This window comes from Microcaecilia unicolor, chromosome 1 (assembly GCF_901765095.1).
Source record: "Microcaecilia unicolor chromosome 1, aMicUni1.1, whole genome shotgun sequence".
Lineage (NCBI taxonomy): Eukaryota > Metazoa > Chordata > Amphibia > Gymnophiona > Siphonopidae > Microcaecilia > Microcaecilia unicolor.
In genome coordinates, this window is record NC_044031.1 from 62,505,296 (window position 1) to 62,527,367 (window position 22,072).

Consider the following 22,072-nt stretch of genomic DNA (forward strand, 5'->3'; position numbering starts at 1 on the left):
GCCTCGCCACAGCTCCCCGAACCTTTTCCAAGGTAATGGTGGTAGTAGCTGCTTTTCTCAGGCGAGAAGGTATCCGTGTTCACCGGTACCTAGACGACTGGCTCATCAGAGCGGACTCCGCAACAGAGAGCCATCAAGCTACAGCCAGAGTGGTCTTAGTACTGCAATCTCTGGGCTGGGTCGTCAATGTAGCCAAAAGTCACCTGACCCCCTCGCAATCTCTAGAATATTTGGGGGCACGGTTCGACACAGACTCGGGATATGTATTCCAACCCGAGCAAAGGCGGTGCAAGCTTCAGAATCAGGTCCGTCTGCTCCTGAGGATGCCCCGCCTGCGAGCTTGGGACATTGTCCAGCTGTTGGGATCGATGATGGCCACCTTGGATTTGGTGCCCTGGGTGAGAGCGCACCTGATACCTCTGCAGTATTCCCTGCTTCAACGATGGTCTCCAGTATCTCAGGATTATCAATGCAGACTCTCTTGGCTCCCTGCGGCCCGACTCAACATGGAGTGGTGGCTCTCAGACAGCTTGCTGTGGCGAGGAATGCCGCTGGCACTCCCTGATTGGTGCCTAGTGGTGACAGATGCCAACCTGAAGGGCTGGGGCACACATTGCAAGGGTAAGCATGCCCAGGGTCTTTGGACACCCGACGAGTCGGAGTGGTCCATCAATCGCCTAGAGTTGAAAGCGGTGTTTCAGGCGCTTCTGGCCTTTCAAGTGACCCTGGAAGGATTGGCTGTCAGAGTGATGTCGGACAACACGACAACAGTGGCCTACATAAACCGACAAGGTGGCACTCAGTGTAGAGCGCTGGCCGCGCAGGCCGAACAGATTTGCCACTGGACTGAGCTGCATCTACAGTTTCTGTCGGCAGCTCACATTGCAGGTCAGAACAACGTGCAAGCCGATTATCTAAGCAGGCATCAAATCGATCCAGCAGAATGCGAACTAGCAGACGAAGTATTCCTGCAGATATGTGCCAAATGGGGCAAGCCCGTAATGGATCTTATGGCGACAAGCTCAAATGCCAAAGTCCCGTGCTTTTCAGTAGACGTAGAGATCCTCGCTCAGCCGGGTTGAATGCCTTGGCTCAACCCTGGCCTCTGGTATGTGTTCCTTCCGTGGTCCTTGATAGGGCGTGTGCTCCTGCAGATTCGGCTTCATCCAGGAGAAGTGGTTCTCATCGCCCCGGATTGGCCCAGGGGGCCTTAGTATGCGGACCTCCGACAGATGCTAGTGGAGGCTCCCCTTCCTTTACCTCTGGTACCGAACCTGTTGTTGCAGGGACCGGTGGCCGTGGAGGACGCCTGCCATTTTGGTCTTACGGCATGGCTATTGAGAGGGCGCAATTGAGAAGGCAAAGGCTATTCCAATAATGTTATTTCCAATCTCCTGCAGGCCCGCAAGCGGTCCACTTCCGTGGCTTATGCAAGGATCTGGCGCCAGTTTGAGGCTTGGTGTGTTTCAAAAGCGATCACACCCATGCGGGCTCCTGCCTCACCGATTATGGACTTTTTGCAGGATGGTGTACAAAAAGGCTTGGCCTATAATTCCCTGCGGGTGCAAGTGGCAGCAATGGCCTCCCTTCATGGTAAGGTTGAAGGCGTGTCTTTAGCTGCTTATCCATATGTGGCACGGTTTCTTAGAAGGGTGCTTCGGCTCCGTCCTCCCATGCGGACACCTTGTCCAGCTTGGAACCTGGGGCTAGTTTTGAAGGCTCTGCAGGGTTCTCCTTTTGAGCCGCTACAGCGAGCTTCAGAGAAAGATTTGACACTAAAGGCCGTTTTTCTGGTGGCCATTACTTCGGCGAGACAGGTGTCAGAAGTCCAGGCGCTGTCCTGTCGAGACCCATTTCTGCAATTTTCAGAGTCCGGGGTCACGGTTCGTACCGTGCCTTCCTTCATGCCTAAGGTGGTTTCAGCGTTTCACCTAAACCAGCCTATTTTTCTACCCTCTTTTGTTAAGGAGGAGTTTCCAGAATCCTTTGGGCAGTTTCACCTGTTGGATGTACGCAGGACTCTGTTGCAGTATCTGCGAGTTACTAATTCTTTCAGGACCTCTGATCATTTGTTTGTTTTACTATCAGGTTCTCGCAGAGGGTCTCCAGCGTCTAAAGCCACTATTGCCCTCTGGCTCAAAGAATCTATCTTTTCAGCTTATCTGCTTGCCGGCCGGCCTCCGCCTGTAGACTTTAAGGCACATTCTACAAGAGCGATTTCTTCCTCTTGGGCTGAAACTGGAGCACTCTCTGTTCATGAGATTTGCAATGCAGCAACATGGGCTTCGAAGCTCTCATTTGCCCGACATTACAGGCTGGATGTGGCTGCTAGGAGGGATGCGCGTTTTGGAGCACAAGTGCTAGTGAGTGGTGTGACTTGTTCCCACCCTATATAGGAATTGCTTTGATACATCCCATACGTAATGGCTTTATCTGCTTGATGACAAGGAAGGGAAAATTAGGTTGTTACCTTGGTAATTTTCTTTCCTTTAGTCATAGCAGATGAAGCCATGAGCCCTCCCTGTATGATTGTCTGTATGATGTGAATCTGTTTCAGGTTCTGTTCTTGTTTCCTGAAGTTCTAATCCTTCCTTGGGAGAAAGTTGGAAAACAAGTCTTCAGGATTCTTGTTCACTTATAAGAGGATGAGTTCATTCCCTCCAGTTCATGTGTAGGAGGTTAAGTTCATTCCCTCCAGGAGGATGTGTGTATTCCCTCCATAAATACAAAGAGGAGGACGAGTCTATTCCCTACAGGAGGATGTGTTCATTCCCTCCTTTTGAGTTCATGCCCTTGTTATGGGGCCATCGTTCGCTGTGAGGAAAGTTCATGTTGTTCCCATTGCGGTTTGTTATACTGCTTTGGAAGCTTCAAATACTGAAGAGGCAGTGGAGCTAGCTGACCATGTGGCACTGTGAAATTTGAGTGCTCTCTATCTTCCCTTGCTGGTTGATGGACACAACCCATACGTAATGGCTTCATCTGCTATGACTAAAGAAAAGAAAATTACCAAGGTAAGAACCTAATTTTCCCATTTTTGCTAGCATTAGTGTTTTAACTTTCAAAGCCTCTTCTATGAAAAAAAATTTTCATTTTTATATCAATCTCTGAATTCATTTTCTTTTTCAGTTTGTTATTAAAAGGCGAATGTGAACTTATTTAGTTAATTTACTTGACAGTTGAGTCATGATCTTGCCAACGATGTCATAATCCAAGCGATGTAATAATTTTCATGATATATTCAGTGTTTCATCTGTATGTTATTGATTCCTATATATTCTTAAACAATCCTCATTTTACATTGCAGTTTTTTTGTTAATTATATCATTTGATGTTCTCGAAGTCCTGTTTTTATACTATGTCATGTATTTGCTGAATTAAGTTGGAAATTAAATATAGTACATAAACATACATTCTCCACTGTTTTTCAGTTGTAGGTTGTCGCATTACCACAGAATTTAAGCAGGATTATTACTTGTGAGAGAAGTGATTAGTAGTGATTAAGCTGTATCTTTAAACAATAGTAAACCAATTTTGTGTGTGGACAATGTAACTGAGTTTAGACAGGGAAATCTTATCCAGAATGTGTTTATAGAGGTGTGATTTTATTTTTTACAGTTTCTCACTGTAATATAAGCTTGAAAAAGCAAAGGAATCGAAGCATCTTCAATTCCCTGTTCTGCTGCTTTCGCAACTACAATGTTGAACCGCCATCCTCTAACAATAACTCTGGTCCACTTCCTCCATTGGTGGAAGAAAATGGGGGCATTCAGAAGGTCAGTACCAATCAGATTATTTACTTTGAAGTAATATTTTTTTCTTTTTTTGATATTACATGTTATTGCTAAGGATTTGATATCTAATTACTGTATTTTTCGGACTATAAGACGCACTTTTTCCGCCCAAATTTGGGAGGAAAATGGGGTAGTCCGAAGGTAGAGAAATTTAGCAGGCCGCCCTCCCTCCAAGTTCGGGATCGCCCGCCCTCCCTCCTGCCGAGTTCCGGGATCGCCCTCCCGCTGAGTTCTGAGATCCCCTGCCCTCCCTCCCTATGAGGTCTAAAAGTAATTTTACCTAGTCGGGGCTGCAGCAAAAAGCATGCAGGCTCAGCACGTTACTCTTCCCATCTCTCTCAGCTCTCTGGTCCCGCCCTCAAACAGGAAATGAAGGCGGGACCAGAGCTGAGAGAGACAGAAGGGAAGAGTGACGTGCTGAGCCTGCATGCTTTTTGCTGCAGCCCCGACTAGGTAAAATTACTTTTAGACCTCATAGGGAGGGAGGGCAGGGGATCTCGGAACTTGGTGGGGCGGGAGGGAGGGATGGAGATCCCGAACTCGGAGGGAGGGATTCGGACAAGATGCACCGGAACACCTAGGTTTTAGAGGAGGAAAAAGGTGCGTCTTATAGTCCGAATTTTTTTTTCCTATTTCCCTCCTCCAAAACCTAGGTGCGTCTTATGGTCCAGTGCGTCTTATAGTCCGAAAAATACGGTAGTTCTTTTTCATAAATTGTAGTGACCTGATAACCTCATAGGCCTTTTATAAGATGCATCGCTTCCTTCTCTTACCCATCATTAGTTGTCTTTTTTTTCTGTTAAAAAAAATCATTTTTTGCCTACTGTACTTTCCAAAGGCGGAAATTTAGGCTTATAAGTCATATCTGTGTTCCTGCTCTCAATTCAGAATAAGTTTTTTGTTTGTAGTCCCCAATTCACCCCATATTTTTAGTACATATCAGGAGGGGTCCAAGGTATCTTGAGATATTTTTTCAAATCCAAGTGGTCCCAAAAGTAGGCTTCATTAAGTTTTGCATGGAAATTCTTTAGTGCAGCAACATTTTTGTTTGCTGCTTGAATTGTGATGCATGACACAACCAGTCCCCTTTGTGGAATACTGTAAACAAACCACCTGCTGAGGAAACACTAATTGTGTGCTAGCACCTATTTTTAGGCACCAGGATCTCACCTTTTTGCAGCCTATTCTATATAAAAAAAAAAAAAAAGTGTATGCCTACTTTCTCCGAGGACAAGCAGGCTGCTTGTTCTCACTGATGGGTGACGTCCACGGCAGCCCTTCCAATCCGGAATCTTCACTAGCAAAAGCCTTTGCTAGCCCTAGCGCGCCGATGCGCACCGCGCATGCGCGGCCGTCTTCCCGCCCGAAACCGGCTCGTGCCAGCCAGTCTTCTTTTGTCCGCGCTCGGTACGGTCGTGTTTCGCCGTTCGCGCCCCTTAAGTTGACCTCGCGCGTCTCCTTTTTGGTTTCGCTACTGAAAAAAAAAAAAGAAAGAAAAAAAAGGATTTTGGAAGAGGACCTTTTCGGTCTTTTTCTTTTTCCGCTACTTCCAGTTTTGCCTCGGTAAGTTTTCTTTCGTATTCGGGGTAGGCCTTTTTCAGGCCTCGGGTCGATTTTTTCTTCCCCTCGTTTTTGGTGCCTACCGCAATTACGAGTTTTGATTTCGCCGGCGAGATTTTTCCACCCATGTCATCGAAGTCTCCCAGCGGCTTCAAGAAGTGCACCCAGTGCGCCTGGGTAATCTCGCTCACTGACAGGCATGCGTCGTGTCTTCAGTGTCTGGGGGCTGGGCACCGCCCGCAGGCCTGTAGTCTGTGCTCTCTTTTACAAAAGCGGACTCAGGTAGCGAGATTGGCCCAGTGGAACGTTTTGTTCTCGGGCTCTTCGTTGGCATCGGTACCGGGGGTATCGAGTGCATCGACGTCGCCAGCGTTCAGACCTTCATCCTCGGCCGCGATTGCATCGAGGCATCGACCCTCTGTATCGGGGCTGAGACATCGGAAGTCGGCGTCGGTGGTACCGGGACCTCCTCGTCTGCTGATGTCGTCGGACGGTGGTGCTTCATTTGGAGTGCAGGTGAGGGCTGTCCATTCCCCTGCTGGTGGCGGTGAGCCTTCGGGTGGGTCTCCCCCTACCCTGAGGGCTCCTGCGGTACAGCCCCCCCGAGACCGACCTTCTTCGGCCTCGGCCCTGAGGAAGCGACGGCTGGATTCTACGTCCTCCCGTCGGTGCCGGGAAGCTCCGGTGACGTGCTTCGTCCCAAGAAGTTGAAGAAGCATCGACACCGGTCCCCTTCCCGTGTCGGCACCGAGAGCTCTGGGTCGCCGAGGGAGTCGGCACCCAGCAGGCATCGGCACCGAGAGGACCGCTCACCCTCTGTTCAAGAGGTGTCGATGCGCTCCACTCTGGACAGCCCGGAACAGCCTCCACGCCCGGAACAGAGTCTGACATCGACACCTGCATCGGCTTCCATGTCTTTCTCCACAGCCGCTCTGCACGAGAGTCTCCGGGCCTTTCTCCCAGAGATCCTGGGAGAGCTGTTGCGCCCTTCCCCTCCGGTACCGGGGGTGCTTGCGCCACCGGTACCGTCGAGTGAGGCGCCGGCTGGCCCCTTGCCCGGGGTGAGGTCTCCGACATCGGTGCCGCTTGCGGTACCGTCTGCGGTAGCCTCCCAGGAAGGCTCCCCGACGACATCGGCGGAGGGAGCTTCGCCGGTGCGGGCGAGGGAAGTCTACCTCTCGACGTTCCCACCGTGGCCGTGGTTCCACGGAGTCGAGCCGGGCACGGCTTCAGACACAGGTTCATGAACTTGTGTCTGATACCGATGGTGAGGCCTCGTGGGAGGAGGAGGAGGACATCAGATATTTCTCTGACGAGGAGTCTGATGGCCTTCCTTCTGATCCCACTCCCTCTCCTGAAAGACAGCTTTCTCCTCCCGAGAGTCTGTCTTTCGCTTCCTTTGTCCGGGAGATGTCTACGGCCATCCCCTTCCCGGTGGTTGTGGAGGATGAGCCCAGGGCTGAAATGTTTGAGCTCCTGGACTATCCTTCTCCACCTAAGGAAGCGTCCACAGTACCCATGCATCATGTCCTAAAAAAGACATTGCTGGCGAACTGGACCAAGCCATTAACTAATCCCCACATTCCCAAGAAGATCGAGTCCCAGTACCGGATCCATGGGGACCCAGAGCTGATGCGCACTCAGTTGCCTCACGACTCTGGAGTTGTGGATTTGGCCCTAAAGAAGGCTAAGAGTTCTAGGGAGCATGCTTCGGCGCCCCCGGGCAAAGACTCTAGAACCTTAGACTCCTTTGGGAGGAAGGCCTACCATTCCTCTATGCTCGTGGCCAAAATTCAGTCTTACCAGCTCTACACATGTGGAACAATGTGCGGCAGTTGGCAGGCTTGGTGGACAAGCTACCCCCTGAGCAAGCCAAGCCGTTTCAGGAGGTGGTCAGGCGGCTGAAGGCGTGCAGAAAATTCCTGGCCAGAGGGGTGTATGACACCTTGGATGTTGCGTCCAGGGCCGCTGCTCAAGGTGTGGTGATGCGCAGACTCTCATGGCTGCGTGCCTCCGACCTGGAGAATAGACTCCAGCAGCGGATTGCGGACTCGCCTTGCCGTGCGGATAACATTTTTGGAGAAAAAGTCGAGCAGGTGGTAGAGCAGCTCCACCAGCGGGATACCGCTTTCGACAAGTTCTCCCGCCGGCAGCCTTCAGCTTCTACCTCTACAGGTAGACGATTTTTTGGGGGACGGAGGACTGTTCCCTACTCTTCTGGCAAGCGTAGGTACAATCCTCCTTCTCGACAGCCTGCGGCCCAGGCTAAGCCCCAGCGCGCTCGCTCTTGTCAGCAGCGTGCGCCTCAGCAAGGCCCCTCGGCTCCTCAGCAAAAGCAAGGGACGAGCTTTTGACTGGCTCCAGCAGAGCATAGCCGACATCCAAGTGTCAGTGCCGGGCGACCTGCCAGTCGGAGGGAGGTTGAAAGCTTTTCACCAAAGGTGGCCTCTCATAACCTCCGATCAGTGGGTTCTTCAAATAGTCTGGCAAGGATACACCCTCAATTTGGCCTCAAAACCTCCAAATTGTCCACCGGGAGCTCAGTCTTACAGCTTCCAACACAAGCAGGTACTTGCAGAGGAACTCTCCGCCCTTCTCAGCGCCAATGCGGTCGAGCCCGTGCCATCCGGGCAGGAAGGGCTGGGATTCTATTCCAGGTACTTCTTTGTGGAAAAGAAAACAGGGGGGATGCGTCCCATCCTAGACCTAAGCGCCCTGAACAAATATCTGGTAAAAGAAAAGTTCAGGATGCTTTCCCTGGGCACCCTTCTCCCCATGATTCAGGAAAACGATTGGCTATGCTCTCTGGACTTGAAGGATGCCTACACGCACATCCCGATACTGCCAGCTCACAGACAGTATCTGCGATTTCAGCTGGGCACACGTCACTTCCAGTACTGTGTGCTACCCTTTGGGCTCGCCTCTGCGCCCGGAGTGTTCACGAAGTGCTTGGCTGTAGTAGCAGCGGCACTTCGCAGGCTGGGGGTGCACGTGTTCCCATATCTCGACGATTGGCTGGTGAAGAACACATCCGAGGCAGGAGCTCTGCAGTCCATGCAGATGACTATTCGCCTCCTGGAGCTACTGGGGTTTGTGATAAATTATCCAAAGTCCCATCTTCTTCCACTGCAGAGACTCGAATTCATAGGAGCTCTGCTGGATTCTCGGACGGCTCGTGCCTACCTCTCAGAGGCGAGAGCCAACAACTTGTTGTCCCTCGTCTCGCGGGTGCGAGCGTCCCAGCAGATCACAGCTCGGCAGATGTTGAGATTGCTGGGCCACATGGCCTCCACAGTTCATGTGACTCCCATGGCCCGCCTTCACATGAGATCTGCTCAATGGACCCTAGCTTCCCAGTGGTTTCAGGCTGCTGGGGATCTAGAAGACGCGATCCACCTTTCCACGAGTTTTCTCAAATCCCTGTATTGGTGGACGATTTGGTCCAATCTGACTCTGGGACGTCCTTTCCAAATTCCTCAGCCACAAAAAGTGCTGACTACAGATGCGTCTCTCCTGGGGTGGGGAGCTCATGTCGATGGGCTTTCACACCTAAGGAAGCTGGTCCCTCCAGGAACGCGATCTCCAGATCAATCTCCTGGAGTTACGAGCGGTCTGGAACGCTCTGAAGGCTTTCAGAGATCGGCTGTTCCACCAAATTATCCAAATTCAGACAGACAACCAGGTTGCCATGTATTACATCAACAAGCAGGGGGGCACCGGATCTCGCCCCCTGTGTCAGGAAGCCGTCAGCATGTGGCTCTGGGCTCGCCGTCACGGCATGGTGCTCCAAGCCACATATCTGTCAGGCGTAAACAACAGTCTGGCCGACAGGTTGAGCAGGATTATGCAACCTCACGAGTGGTCGCTCAATTCCCGAGTAGTGCGCCAGATCTTCCAGGTGTGGGTCACCCCTTTGGTAGATCTCTTTGCATCTCGAGCCAACCACAAAGTCCCTCAGTTCTGTTCCAGGCTTCAGGCCCACCGCAGACTGGCATCGGATGCCTTCCTCCTGGACTGGGGGGAGGGTCTGCTGTATGCTTATCCTCCCATACCTCTGGTGGGGAAGACTTTGTTGAAACTCAAGCAAGACCGAGGCACCATGATTCTGATTGCTCCCTTTTGGCCGCGTCAGTTCTGGTTCCCTCTTCTTCTGGAGTTGTCCTCCGAAGAACCGTGGAGATTGGAGTGTTTTCCGACCCTCATCACACAGGACGAAGGGGCGCTTCTGCATCCCGGTCCCTGGTTCTCACGGCCTGGATGTTGAGAGCGTAGACTTTGCCTCTTTGGGTCTGTGGGAGGGTGTCTCCCGTGTCTTGCTTGCTTCCAGGAAAGATTCCACTAAGAGGAGTTACTTCTTTCTATGGAGGAGGTTTGCCGTCTGGTGTGACAGCAAGGCCCTAGATCCTCGCTCTTGTCCTACACAGACCCTGCTTGAATACCTTCTGCACTTGTCTGAGTCTGGTCTCAAGACCAACTCCGTAAGGGTTCACCTTAGTGCAATCAGTGCATACCATTACCGTGTGGAAGGTAAGCCGATCTCGGGACAGCCTTTAGTTGTTCGCTTCATGAGAGGTTTGCTTCTGTCAAAGCCCCCTGTCAAGCCTCCTACAGTGTCATGAGATCTCAATGTCGTTCTCACCCAGCTGATGAAACCTCCTTTTGAGCCACTGAACTCCTGCCATCTGAAGTACTTGACCTGGAAGGTCATTTTCTTGGTGGCAGTTACTTCAGCTCGTAGAGTCAGTGAGCTTCAGGCCCTGGTAGCCCAGGCTCCTTACACAAAATTTCATCATAACAGAGTAGTCCTCCGCACTCACCCTAAGTTCTTGCCAAAGGTTGTGTCGGAGTTCCATCTGAACCAGTCAGTTGTCTTGCCAACATTCTTTCCCCGTCCTCATTCCTGCCCTGCTGAACGTCAGCTGCACACATTGGACTGCAAGAGAGCATTGGCCTTCTATCTGGAGCGGACACAGCCCAACAGACAGTCCGCCCAATTGTTTGTTTCTTTTGATCCCAACAGGAGGGGAGTGGCTGTGGGGAAACGCACCATATCCAATTGGCTAGCAGATTGCATTTCCTTCACTTACGCCCAGGCTGGGCTGGCTCTTGAGGGTCATGTCACGGCTCATAATGTTAGAGCCATGGCAGCGTCGGTAGCCCACTTGAAGTCAGCCACCATTGAAGAGATTTGCAAAGCTGCGACGTGGTCATCTGTCCACACATTCACATCTCATTACTGCCTGCAGCAGGATACCCGACGCGACAGTCGGTTCGGGCAGTCAGTGCTTCAGAATCTGTTCGGGGTTTAGGATCCAAGTCCACCCCCCTAGGCCCATGTTTTTTCTGTTCCAGGTTGCACTCTCAGTTAGTTGGATAAATTGTTAGGTCAATCTCAGTTATGTCCTCGCCGTTGCGAGGCCCAATTGACCATGGTTGTTGTTTTGAGTGAGCCTGGGGGCTAGGGATACCCCATCAGTGAGAACAAGCAGCCTGCTTGTCCTCGGAGAAAGCAAATGCTACATACCTGTAGAAGGTATTCTCCGAGGACAGCAGGCTGATTGTTCTCACAAACCCGCCTGCCTCCCCTTTTGGAGTTGTGTCTTCCCTTCTCTTTGTCTTGCTACATATGAGACTGGCCGGCACGAGCCGGTTTCGGGCGGGAAGACGGCCGCGTATGCGCGGTGCGCATCGGCGCGCGAGGGCTAGCAAAGGCTTTTGCTAGTGAAGATTCCGGATTGGATGGGCTGCCGTGGACATCACTCATCAGTGAGAACAATCAGCCTGCTGTCTTCGGAGAATACCTTCTACAGGTATGTAGCATTCGCTTAACAGGGGGAGGGGAGTGAATAGCCCCTTTGGGGAACACCACAGGAGGTGGAGAAAGAAGAAAAATTAGAACCAGAACAATGCACCAAGAAAGAGCAGTTCAGGAGGCAAAATGAGAAACAATTCAGAACTATACCTGAAATGCCTAAAGTAGACAGCTTACATAAAAGCAAGGAATGATTCACTAGGTCAAGCATTTCTGACAAGTCTAAAGAAACAAGAACAACTGAGCCATTGTCCCAAGTTTCAATGACTCTCAACAAAGAAGCAATAAGAGTTTCCATACTGTGGCCAGAATGAAACCCAGACTGTCTATATAAAACAAGAAGTGATTCAATATGTGTTAGTAGTTGATTAAAGGGCATCTTCTCAGTCACCTTAGAAATAAATGGCAGCATTGAAACCAGATGATAATTTACTGGGGAAGTAGGATCTACAGAAGGTTTTTTTCAAAATAGGTTGAACAGCTGTCTTCCAGCAAGGTAGCAAAGAGCCAGATAAGAGATTGAAAAGAATAAGCTGATGCGTGAGTGGTAGAAATCCTAAATTTGGCAACCTTAGCCAACTTGGGAGAATTAGATCTAACCTGGACAGTTTAACAAAGGGAGCAACTTCTGTAATGACTCAAAAGAAGGACTACTAAACGTGTCACATTGGAGCAATTTTAAAAGGAAAAGAAAGACATGGAATGGAAGATATGAATAAAGGAGAAAAAGATGCGACCAGCTTAGAGATGTTGGAGAATCCTTTGTCAGGTTAGTCTTCAGACTCTGGAATGTCGTCAACTTCGAAAAGTTAGCAAACAATATAATAAGGATTCAGTTAATTTTGAGAAATACTCTTTTTTTAGCTTTAAATATTTGTCTAGTCAAGAATCATTGCTGGGCTTTATAAAAGTGATGGGCCTCAGGTGTTTTGGTTTGTAGCATTTGTATTCTGTTTTGCAAACCTGAAGTTTTAAAAACCTTAAACGTTAAACCTTGGTGATACTAGGGCTTCCATTTACTGGTTGAAGGTTGTATGAAATAATTGCAGTGGCATAATAGCCTCCAAAGACTGCTTAAAGGATGAGTTCCAGCATGTTGCTTTCATATCCAGTGGTAAATCTGCAAAATTATCAGGGAGAGAAGAATCGAATGATGGAAGAGAGGTCACATCAATGCGGGTTAGGCATCTTGTTCAGTAATTGCCGTGGTGCCGCGTTTCAGGCAGGTTTGAAGTTTTTTTTTTTTAATCTTCTTTTTCTTTGTGTAGCGGCCACTGCTGCTCAACAGGAGAAGCAGCAGCGGCCGGAATAAGGGCTGGTGCCGCGTGCGTCGCAACTTCGCGCCGTTCGCGGGGAAACTTGGCAGGGAGAGGGAAACCAACAGAGGGAAAGGATTGGAGGAGAGAGAGAGAGGGAAAACAACAGAGGGAAGGATTGGAGGAGAGAGAGAAATAGGGAAACCAACAGAGGGATGGATTGGAGGAGAGAGAGAGAGGGAAAACAACAGAGGGGAGGATTGGGGAGAGAGAGAAATAGGGAAACCAACAGAGGGAAGGATTGGGGAGAGAGAGAAAGAGGGAAACCAACACAGGGAAGGATTGGGGAGAGAGAGAAAGAGGGAAAACAACAGAGGGAAGGATTGGGGAGAGAGAGAAAGAGGGAAACCACACAGGGAAGGATTGGGGAGAGAGAGAAAGAGGGAAAACAACAGAGGGAGGATTGGGGAGAGAGAGAAAGAGGGAAACAGAGGGAAGGATTGGGGAGAGAGAGAAAGAGGGAAAACAACAGAGGGAAGGTTGGGGAGAGAGGGAAAGAGGGAAAACAACAGAGGGAAGGATTGGGGAGAGAGAGAGAGAGAGAGAGGGAAAACAACAGAGGGAAGGATTGGGGAGAGAGAGAAAAAAGGGAAACCAACAGAGGGGAGGGATTGGGAGAGAGAGAAAGAGGGAAACCAACAGAGGGAAGGATTGGGGAGAGAGAGAAAGAGGGAAAACAACAGAGGGAAGATTGGGGAGAGAGAGAAAGAGGGAAAACAACAGAGGGAGGGATTGGGGAGAGAGAGAGGGAAACAGAGTGAAGGATTGGGGAGAGAGAGGGAAAAACACAGATGGATTGGGGAGAGAGGGAAAACAGATGGAAGGAGTGGGGAAAAGAGAGAGGGAAAACAGATGGAAGGATGGGGAGAGAGAGGGGGAAAAACAGATGGAAGGATGGGGAGAGAGAGAGAGGGAAAACGGAAGGATAGGGAGAGAAAGAGGGAAGACGCTGGATGGAAGAATGCAGAAAAATAGGGGGAGACACTGGAAGGATGGGGAGAGAAAGCAGAGCTGCTGGATGGAAAAGGGGAATAGAGAAAGACTGGAGAATAAGAGGAAGGGGCATGAGGAGAACAAGGGTGAGGAAAAGATGAAAAGCCACAGGTAGATGAAGGAAATTAAAGAATGGATAGTAAGAATGAATTAAATCTGGACAGAGAGAGAGCCTGAAAAATATTGAAGAAAGCAAAGAAAAAGGAGACAAAAATGACAAATGGCACAGAAGAGTTAAGCGAAAACAAGGAAAGCAGAATCACAGACTGGGACCAATATGGAAAGAAAAACAGTCACCAGACAACAAAAGGTAGAAAAAAATCATTTTATTTTCATTTTAGTGTTTGTAATATGTCCAATTTGAGAATTTACATTGGCTGTCTTATTTTGAACTGGGTATACTGGAGCTGTAAGAGCTTACAGAGATTATTTATAATGAAAAAAAATCACGTTAGTGAAGTACATAAGTAATGCCACATTGGGAAAAGACCAAGGGTCCATTGAGCCCAGCATCCTGTCCACGACAGCGGTCAATCCAGGCCAAGGGCACCTGGCAAGCTTCCCAAACATACAAACATTCTATACGTTATTCCTGGAGGGTACAACTGATGAGAGAGACAGAAATGATAGGTATAAAGATATAACAAAATAAGTCCAGGGTAATGAAAGAGTTTAATCTCTTGCCCCAGCAAGTGCTCTTTTATATCATATTGATAACCGCAATCTCTCTGATGGCAGGAGAGAGCAGTTATTTGGATTGGGTTTGGAAGGAAAGAAGATCAGTGTGCAGGACCTGGGAGATTGAGCAGAAAATGCCGAGCTGAGTGGGAAGGAAGTGAAAATGAAAGGAAGGGCCCTGCTTGGGGTGCTTTATTCTACATTCTTTAAAGGTCTTATGCTCTTCATTTGTAATTGAGGTGGGTGAGATTTTCTGTCTAGGGTTCTGTGGAATTGTGGTTTATTCTGTCTTCCAGTAGGTGGTGTGTCAGAGTTTCAATATAGTGGTTCTCAACCAGAGTGTTGAGATACACTAATGTGTCACAAAGAGGTTATCACCAGAAATTTGACATAGGGAAATAACCACATCTGCCTGCAGGGTGGGGAGAGCACAAACAGAGAGCCAGTTACTTAAAATCCCTATATCTGTTCCCTAATTGTGCTTCTCCCCATTCTCGATATTCACTGTTGCCACCAATGCTGGAAATGTTGCAGGTCTGCTTCTGTCATCCTCCAAATGGCAATAAGCACCTACTTGTGTTTCTGTCACCAACCCAAGCTGGAAATGCTGCATCGTATTTTTTCCACAGGCTATAATCTCTGCTGCTAGCATGGCGCAGAAATGTAGGTTATTCTCTTTCCCCTGTAGCTATGGTCACTGCCATTACTGGCTGCAAAGAAAGAGAATGGTCTTAGGAAATCCACCTGCTCTTTGTCCTATTACCAACTCTGTTCATTTGGTGGAAAGGGTGAGTTTTAAAAGAAGGACTGGTGGGATGAGGGAAGTTGAAAAGAGGAAGAAAGAAAGAATACACACAGGTGTGAAAAGCATGGGTGGTTGAGAGAGATGGGTTGAGACTGGGGACATGAGAGAAAAGATATGAGCTTGGTGAAATGGTATTGGTACAAGAGGGGAACCCCAAGGTTTGCATGCTTCCTCTCTGGGATTAGGTGTGGATTTTGTATCCAAAATGGGAACGTGGGGATGATGGGAGTGATGACTGAGAACTGAGCAGGGATTCAGGGATTGTGTCACAGTGAAGGGCAAAGCAGCTGGATGGGGGTATGTGTAAGAGCATGTTGGGCTGGGGTATTTGAGACAAAGCATAAAAAGATGGTGTTGTATGGAGAGAGAGTGTAAAACTGAAATTATGCCTTGTGCTGTAAACTGAACATTGCCACCCCCTAATTTTCTTTATGGAACTATTTTGGATGATGCAGACAACAGTGGTATATGTTGCCTATGCACTAGGTAAAGGGTAAATGAGAGGAAAGGTTTGAATTTGTAAATGGATGCTAGAAAGTAAAAATAGAGGAGGTGAAAGGGTCCTTAGTAAGCTGGATAGGGTATAGAGTCGGAAGAAAGTGCTGGAGGCCAGGAAGGGGGGGAGTAAGGAAGAATCTGGGACTGCTGAGGGGGATAAGAGGTATAGGGAGGTGATTGAAATTAGCAGGTTAGCAATGGAGTGTCAGGCATTGAGTGAAAGATAGAGAAGGAAAAGAAGGCGCAGGAAAAAAGTGAGAGACAGGAAGAAATTAACTAGGAAGGAGTAAGAGCAGAAGACAAAATGTTAGGTAGGTAAAAGGTGAAAAAAGGAAGATTTTAAGGATTGGAGAGTGGAGAAAGGGAGTGAAAGGAGAGGTGAAATCTAGCTATTTAATAAGGCACAAAAGAGAGAAATGGAGGAAATATGAAAAGGGAAAAAAAAGCGGCTGATTAAGCTTCCTTTCAAGGGCAAGTTATTGTTCGGAGAGGACTTGTAAAAATTGGTTAAAGACCTAGGTGATTCAGAATCTCAGCATCTTCCTGAGGAGAAAGCTAAAGCCTCATTTAAGTTAGGTCAGGCTTGGCTCTATTTTAAGGAAAGTAAACGCTGTTGTTCGGGTCAGCTTACTTTTTCTCAAAAGTTAGGGTATCAGCGGAAACAATCCTTTCCTGTCGACAAGCGCAACTCCAGTCAGGGTACCAGATCCTATCCAGTGTCTCGTTTCTCCCAGCGGTGGGGGTCTTGGCCCACTCATCACTGCAGATAGGTGGATGGCTGTCCCAGTTCTACAAGAAGTGGGCCAAGATTACTACGGCCCATTGGGTCCTGGATGTTGTTCAAGATGGCTACAGATTAGAGTTCTCCTCCCCCATCACAAGCAAGCAGCAGAGCAGTTTACGCTGCAGACTTTGCAACAGTTCGGAGTGGTGGTCCTAGTGCCTCCTCAGGAGCAAGGTCATTCAGTTTATTTTGTGGTCCCCAAAAAAGGGAGGGTTGTTTCATCTTGTTATCAGCAAGAAAAAGGTCAACTACTTGCTCAAGAATAGGCATTTCTGGATGGAAACCTTTCATTCAGTCATAGCAGCGTTGAAACAGAGAATTCCTCACAGCTCTGGACCTGAAGGAGGCATATTTGCATATTCTAATTTGATCACCGTACTAGCGGTTCCTGCAGTTTGACGTTTGGGAACACAATCTCCAGTTCCAGGACAGAATCTCCAGTTCCAGGTGCTCCCGTTCGGGCTCACCATGGCACTTTGGACCTTTTCCAAGGTTATTGTGGTGGTGGCAGGAAAGAAGGCATCGGAGTCCATTCCTATCTGGATGGCTCATCAGAGCTTTTTCTCAGCAGGATAGTCTGCAGACCACGTCCAGGGTCATGTGTCTTTTACAATCCTTAGGATGGATCAACTTCTCCCATACAGACTCTGGACTACCTGGAGGTTCATTTTGACACCACTCGGGGCAGGTGTTCTTCCGGAGCAAACTTCAAACTTAGGTTTGCTTTTTGCTCCAGTCTTTTCTTCCTTGGGTCTGGAATTATGTCCAAGTGTTGGGGTCAATGGCGGCATTTCTGAAGGTGGTGCCATGGGCACGGTCACACACGCGGGCCCTTCAATAGTCTCTCTTGTACTGTCGGTCACCGGTCTCTTAGGATTACGATCTGTGGCTGCAGTGGCATGGACTGGGGGCTTCGCCCCAGCAATCTCCTCTGCTAGCTTCTCCCGTTTGGATGGTAGTGATAACAGTTGCGAGTCTGACAGATTGGGAAGTCCATTGTCTGAGTTAATACGCTCAAGGGCTCTGGTCCATGGTCAAGTCGCAGTGGCCAATAAATCACTCAGGGCCATCTACAAAGCTCTTCTGGCTTTTCGATTCCTTGTGGAGGGCACGCTGGTGTGCGTTCTCTCCAACAACATGACCACAGTAGCTTATATCTGCAAGCAGGGCGGCACTCGTAGTGCCTCCCTGGTAAAAGATGCAGGGCTGCTTCTGCAGTGAGCGAAGTGTACAGCACTGCGTACGTCTAGGAGCGCTTTAGAAATTAGTAGTAGTAGTAGTAATTTCAGCGGCTCGCATTGCGGGAATGAAGAATGTGCCAGCGAACTATCTAAGCAGGAACACTATAGAACCGGGGGAGTGGGAACCGTCATTGGCAGCCTTCCAGTTGGTGGCCCCAGAAGTGGAGTGTGTCAAGTCTGAATCTCATGGTGATGTGGACCAATGCCAAGGTTCCTAGTTTTTTCAGTAGAAAAAGAGTATGGCTCTGAGGGCCTAGACACTCTTCAGCGGTGGCCGGAGCCTGCTCTTCTTTGTGTTTTCCCTGGGCGAATAGGCAGGGGGGGCTGCACAGGCACCAGGGCATTGGCATCAGGGTTGTGTCATTCTGATAGCTCCGGATTGGCCCAGGAGGCCATGGTACGCGGACCTGATGCAGCTGCTGGTAGACAAGCCATTTTGGCTTCACAGTTCTCCAAGCCTCTTCTGTCAAGGACCTTTTCTGATGGAGAATCCCTCCCCCTTTGGTCTTATTGCCTGGCTCTTGATCTGTCGAAATTAAGGAGGAAAGGTTATTCTGAGGAAGTTACCACTCTGCTTCAGATTAAGAAGTATTCTACTTTGATGACTTGCTCTCAAGTTTTGCACGTTTTTGAGGCCTGGTTCTCGGAGAGCGGTATTGCTCCCTTTCACTATTCCCTGCCACAGAGTTTGGCTTTTTTGCAGGAAGGTCTGAGGAAAGGTCTGGCTTCTAATTCTCTCTGAGTGCAGGTGGCAGCTCTCGCCTTTTATCGGGGTAGAGTTACTCATTCTTCTCTAGCTTTTCATCCAGATGTCATTACCTTCCTAAAAGGGGTGACTCATCTTAAGCCTCCTGTGAAACACCCATTTCCTGATTGGAATCTTAATCTGGTGCTTTTGTCTCTCCAGATTGTCACCATTTGAACCTTTACGGAAGACTACTCTAAAGGATCTTACACTAAAATCTATTTTTCTCATCATGCTTTCATCAGCACATAGAGTTTTTGAGCTCCAGGCACTATCCTGCAGAGATCCTTTCTACATTTTTCTGAGGTGGTTGTCACATTATGCACTATTCCTTCCTTTATCCCTAAGGTGATATCAGCTTTTCACCTCAACCAGTCTTTGTTTCTCCCTTCCTTTCGAGAGGAGCAGCATCAATTGGATTTTCATTTATTGTGCTCGCTTGACATGAGGCACATGCTTATTCGTCATTTGGATCATCTCTTTATGGTTTATTTTAGGTCCACATAAGGATGAGGTGGCTTCCAAGGCAACCATTGCATCTTGGATTAAAGAAGCAATAACCTCTGCTTATGTGCTCTCGGGCCGGCATTCTGCATGGGCTAAGGCCACATTGGGGCGAAAGCTAGAGTTGTTTCTCATGAGGAAGTCTGTAGAGCAGCGACTGGTCTTCTCTGCACACTTTTTCAAGACACTATCACATGGATCTTGTGGCTCGGGCAGAGGTTACCTTTAGAGCTTTTAGACCCCTGATTCAGGCAGTTGTGCCGAAACCCAGCTAACTTGGGTCATTTGCATAAAAGTTATCCACTGGTCTCTATTTGGTGTCTTGCTACAGAAGTTTTTTTGTTAGTTTGTTTATTCAATTCTATCCTTACCATAGAAGATCAGGTGCAGACAATTGTGAAGGTCATCCTTTTTTTTAAATCCATTGTGGGGGGGTTACTGAGAGGACGGTCACAAGGAAAGCGAGAGCGACCTAAGAAAGAGCGGAGGAGGCAAGCATATGACCCGTATGAGCAGGAAGCTCGCCGCCTGATGGGTAAAAGTAGGGGAAGGAAGGGATAAGGCTGGGAACTACCAACCCCATAATGCATCTGACCCAAAGCAGTACGAGCAAGCAGTGGGGGAGGAGGAGCAGGATTGGGAGATGAGTTCCAATCAGAGTAATGATGAACAGCTGGGGGAGCCTGAGTGGGAGGAGGAGGTGATGGAATGGGATAAAGTGGAAGAGTTAGGAGAGAGGGTGGAGGAAGGAGTGGAGGTGTCTGCTTGGGCTCAGTCTAGAGGAGTAAAGGTGAGAGGTTTGCTGGCTGCTGTCTTTCCTAAACTGAGTGGTATTGGAAGAGATGAATTGAGACAGTTGGGGAAGAGGCTGTGGCAGAAAGTAACTCAGAGATTGAGGCAGAAAAGAGAGTGAAACTGCCGGCTGGGTGGAGAAAAGGAAGATAACATTGAATTGATGTGAACTTTATGTGACAAGTCAAAGAAGGAATCCTTGTGTAACCCTGTGAATATTAACAAGGGTTAATGATTGAAATGTGAACTTTATGCTGCAATTCAAAGAAGGAATCCTTGTGTAACCCTGTGAATATTAGCAAGGGTTAATGTCGAAGGAGGAAATAGCATCATGTATTGCAGGAAAGATGAACTGTGTTGTGTGGAAATAAGAGGAATTCTTTTAAGATATGACTGAAGTCTGATCATCCTTTGAGAAAATTCTATTCATAAAAACCACCTTGAAGTATGACTGAATGAAAGGAGGATACGGAGGTAGACATCAGAACGGAGAGTTGCCCGGGGCAGACTGAGCAGGAGTCGTGGTTGGAACAACCTGGCTAAGCAGGGTCAGCCGTGGCCCAGGAGTGGAAGGGTGACTAGGGGACACCATTTATTAGACATTTCAGGCCTTGTCTATCTGAGACTTCAAAAGAAAGCCTTAAACGGCCTTCAAGTAGCTCAAAACATTGCAACAAAGCTTTTTGTGGAGAGTAAGAAGTAGAATCAAAACTTACCCCTTCTCCTAGGTATAATTGGTTATCTATTCAGAAAAGGATTGCTTATTATAGATTTTAGAGTTAAGGATATTGTTCCAAAATATTTATCTCATCATATTGAGAAATACATGCCTGGGTGAGCCCTTTGTCTGAGCAAAACCTTTTTGTGTTCGAAATGTTTTACTGAATTTCACAAAAATAAGAGAGAGAGAGGAACATTAACAATGTCTTTAGAAACTGTACTGGTAACATGTACATACCATATGAACAATAACAAAAAGGAGATAAAACACATGGATGAATAGTTCCCAGTTATAATTTGATACAAGCTGTAAAATCTGTTGTCATAAGGAGCAGAATAGAGTTCAGTTGATGAGATAAATACAAAGGTCTAGCCAATGTCAAGGGATGAGAGTAAACTCAAGACAAGGGTTTTCATGCTTTGTCGATATTAAATAGCCATTTTTTTTCTGTAGCGTAATTTTCATGTTTGGCTATCAAACTTAATGAGTTCCACCACTCATTATAATCTAATACATTTGAATTTTTCCAGTATAGTAGTATAGTTCTGATGGCTACAATAAGCATAATCTTTAATAGAGTAGCTTGAGAATCTGGTAATGAATTTTTTTAAGCCAACAATGCTAAGAAGTATCACTTTGCTAAATGTCAGATTTTCAGTAATGTTCAATATTGAACAATTGGTGGACCCAGACATGTTGCCAATAAGAATGCAGCAGTGGGTAATAGTAGAGAAGGTACAGAAGTGTGCCCTTTTCACGGAGGCATGACCAACAGGCACCTTTTTCTCATGATTTGAACTTGGAGAGTTTGTATGGAGTCAACAGTGCTCTATTCATAATAAAATAAATCAATTGAATGACAGCTGCAGAGTGTAGGGTTTTAGTAATAGAGAACCATAAGTGCTCCCATCATTTACTACTCAAACATTGAAATCATTTACCCAGCCACCCTTTGTCCCAAGGGACTTCGGTATTTATGGCTCTGAAGAATTTTATACCATTTGGACATTGCCCTTTACCAGTGGAAATCATGTTTCAATGAGTAAAGATAGGCAGAGTTGAGTCGTACATTGGGAGAGACTGATTAGCTATTGTAAGACAATGAATAAGTTGAATCCAGTGGAAATGTTGATGTATTGGTAAGTTGTAGATTTAATGAAGTTCATTAAATGAGATCCAGCGGTCATTCTGATGCATTTGTCGTACAGACCATATGCCTCTAGCTTGCCATGATTTCTAGTTTATGACTTTGCCTTTGATTTTAAAAGCTTTATTATTCCAAATAAGTGAGTGATAGGTTTATGACCATGAAGCTTTCAAACATTGTTCTGCTTCTCTAATTGCATCTGCAGCACTGATTGTGATAAGGTCTTTGGCATTGATGTCAGAGAGGGAAGAGAATGGGAGTAAGTGCAATGGATATTTGTCCCGTCTCTCATATTCAAATAGATACCTTGGTGCTAGAGAAGTGTAGTCAGATGTTACAAACCAAGCTTTGAACCACTGGAGTCTGCTTCTCCAGCAGTCACTTCTGCTAGAAGAATAAGTGACATTGAGCTACTAGTAACCTATGAACTGTACACAAAATTTCATCATGACAAAGTAGTTCTAAAACTCATCCCAAATTTTTACCTACGATGATAATATCTTGTCGCATCAGCAAGGAAACTGCTTTCTGTACTCTGTCCAAAACTTTATAACAGTTCACACAAGAAGTGTCTTCTATGGTCTAGACTATAACTTAATGTTTGGTTGTGTGCTTGTATTGATTTTTATCTATTTCTTGTAAGGTACTTTCGGCTCTTGACATGAGTTTGGTACACACTAGG

At 47.5% G+C, this 22,072-nt stretch overlaps 1 protein-coding gene across 1 annotated transcript in view; it reads left to right on the top strand.

Annotated features, from left to right (window-relative positions):
* Window positions 1–22,072, top strand: part of CTDSPL (CTD small phosphatase like) — a 137,390-nt gene that overhangs the window by 37,814 nt on the left and 77,504 nt on the right. Inside the window, exon 2 of the mRNA XM_030197877.1 lies at window positions 3,619–3,776. Coding sequence (XP_030053737.1) covers window positions 3,619–3,776 — 158 coding nt within the window. The remainder of the gene's footprint in view (window positions 1–3,618; window positions 3,777–22,072) is intronic.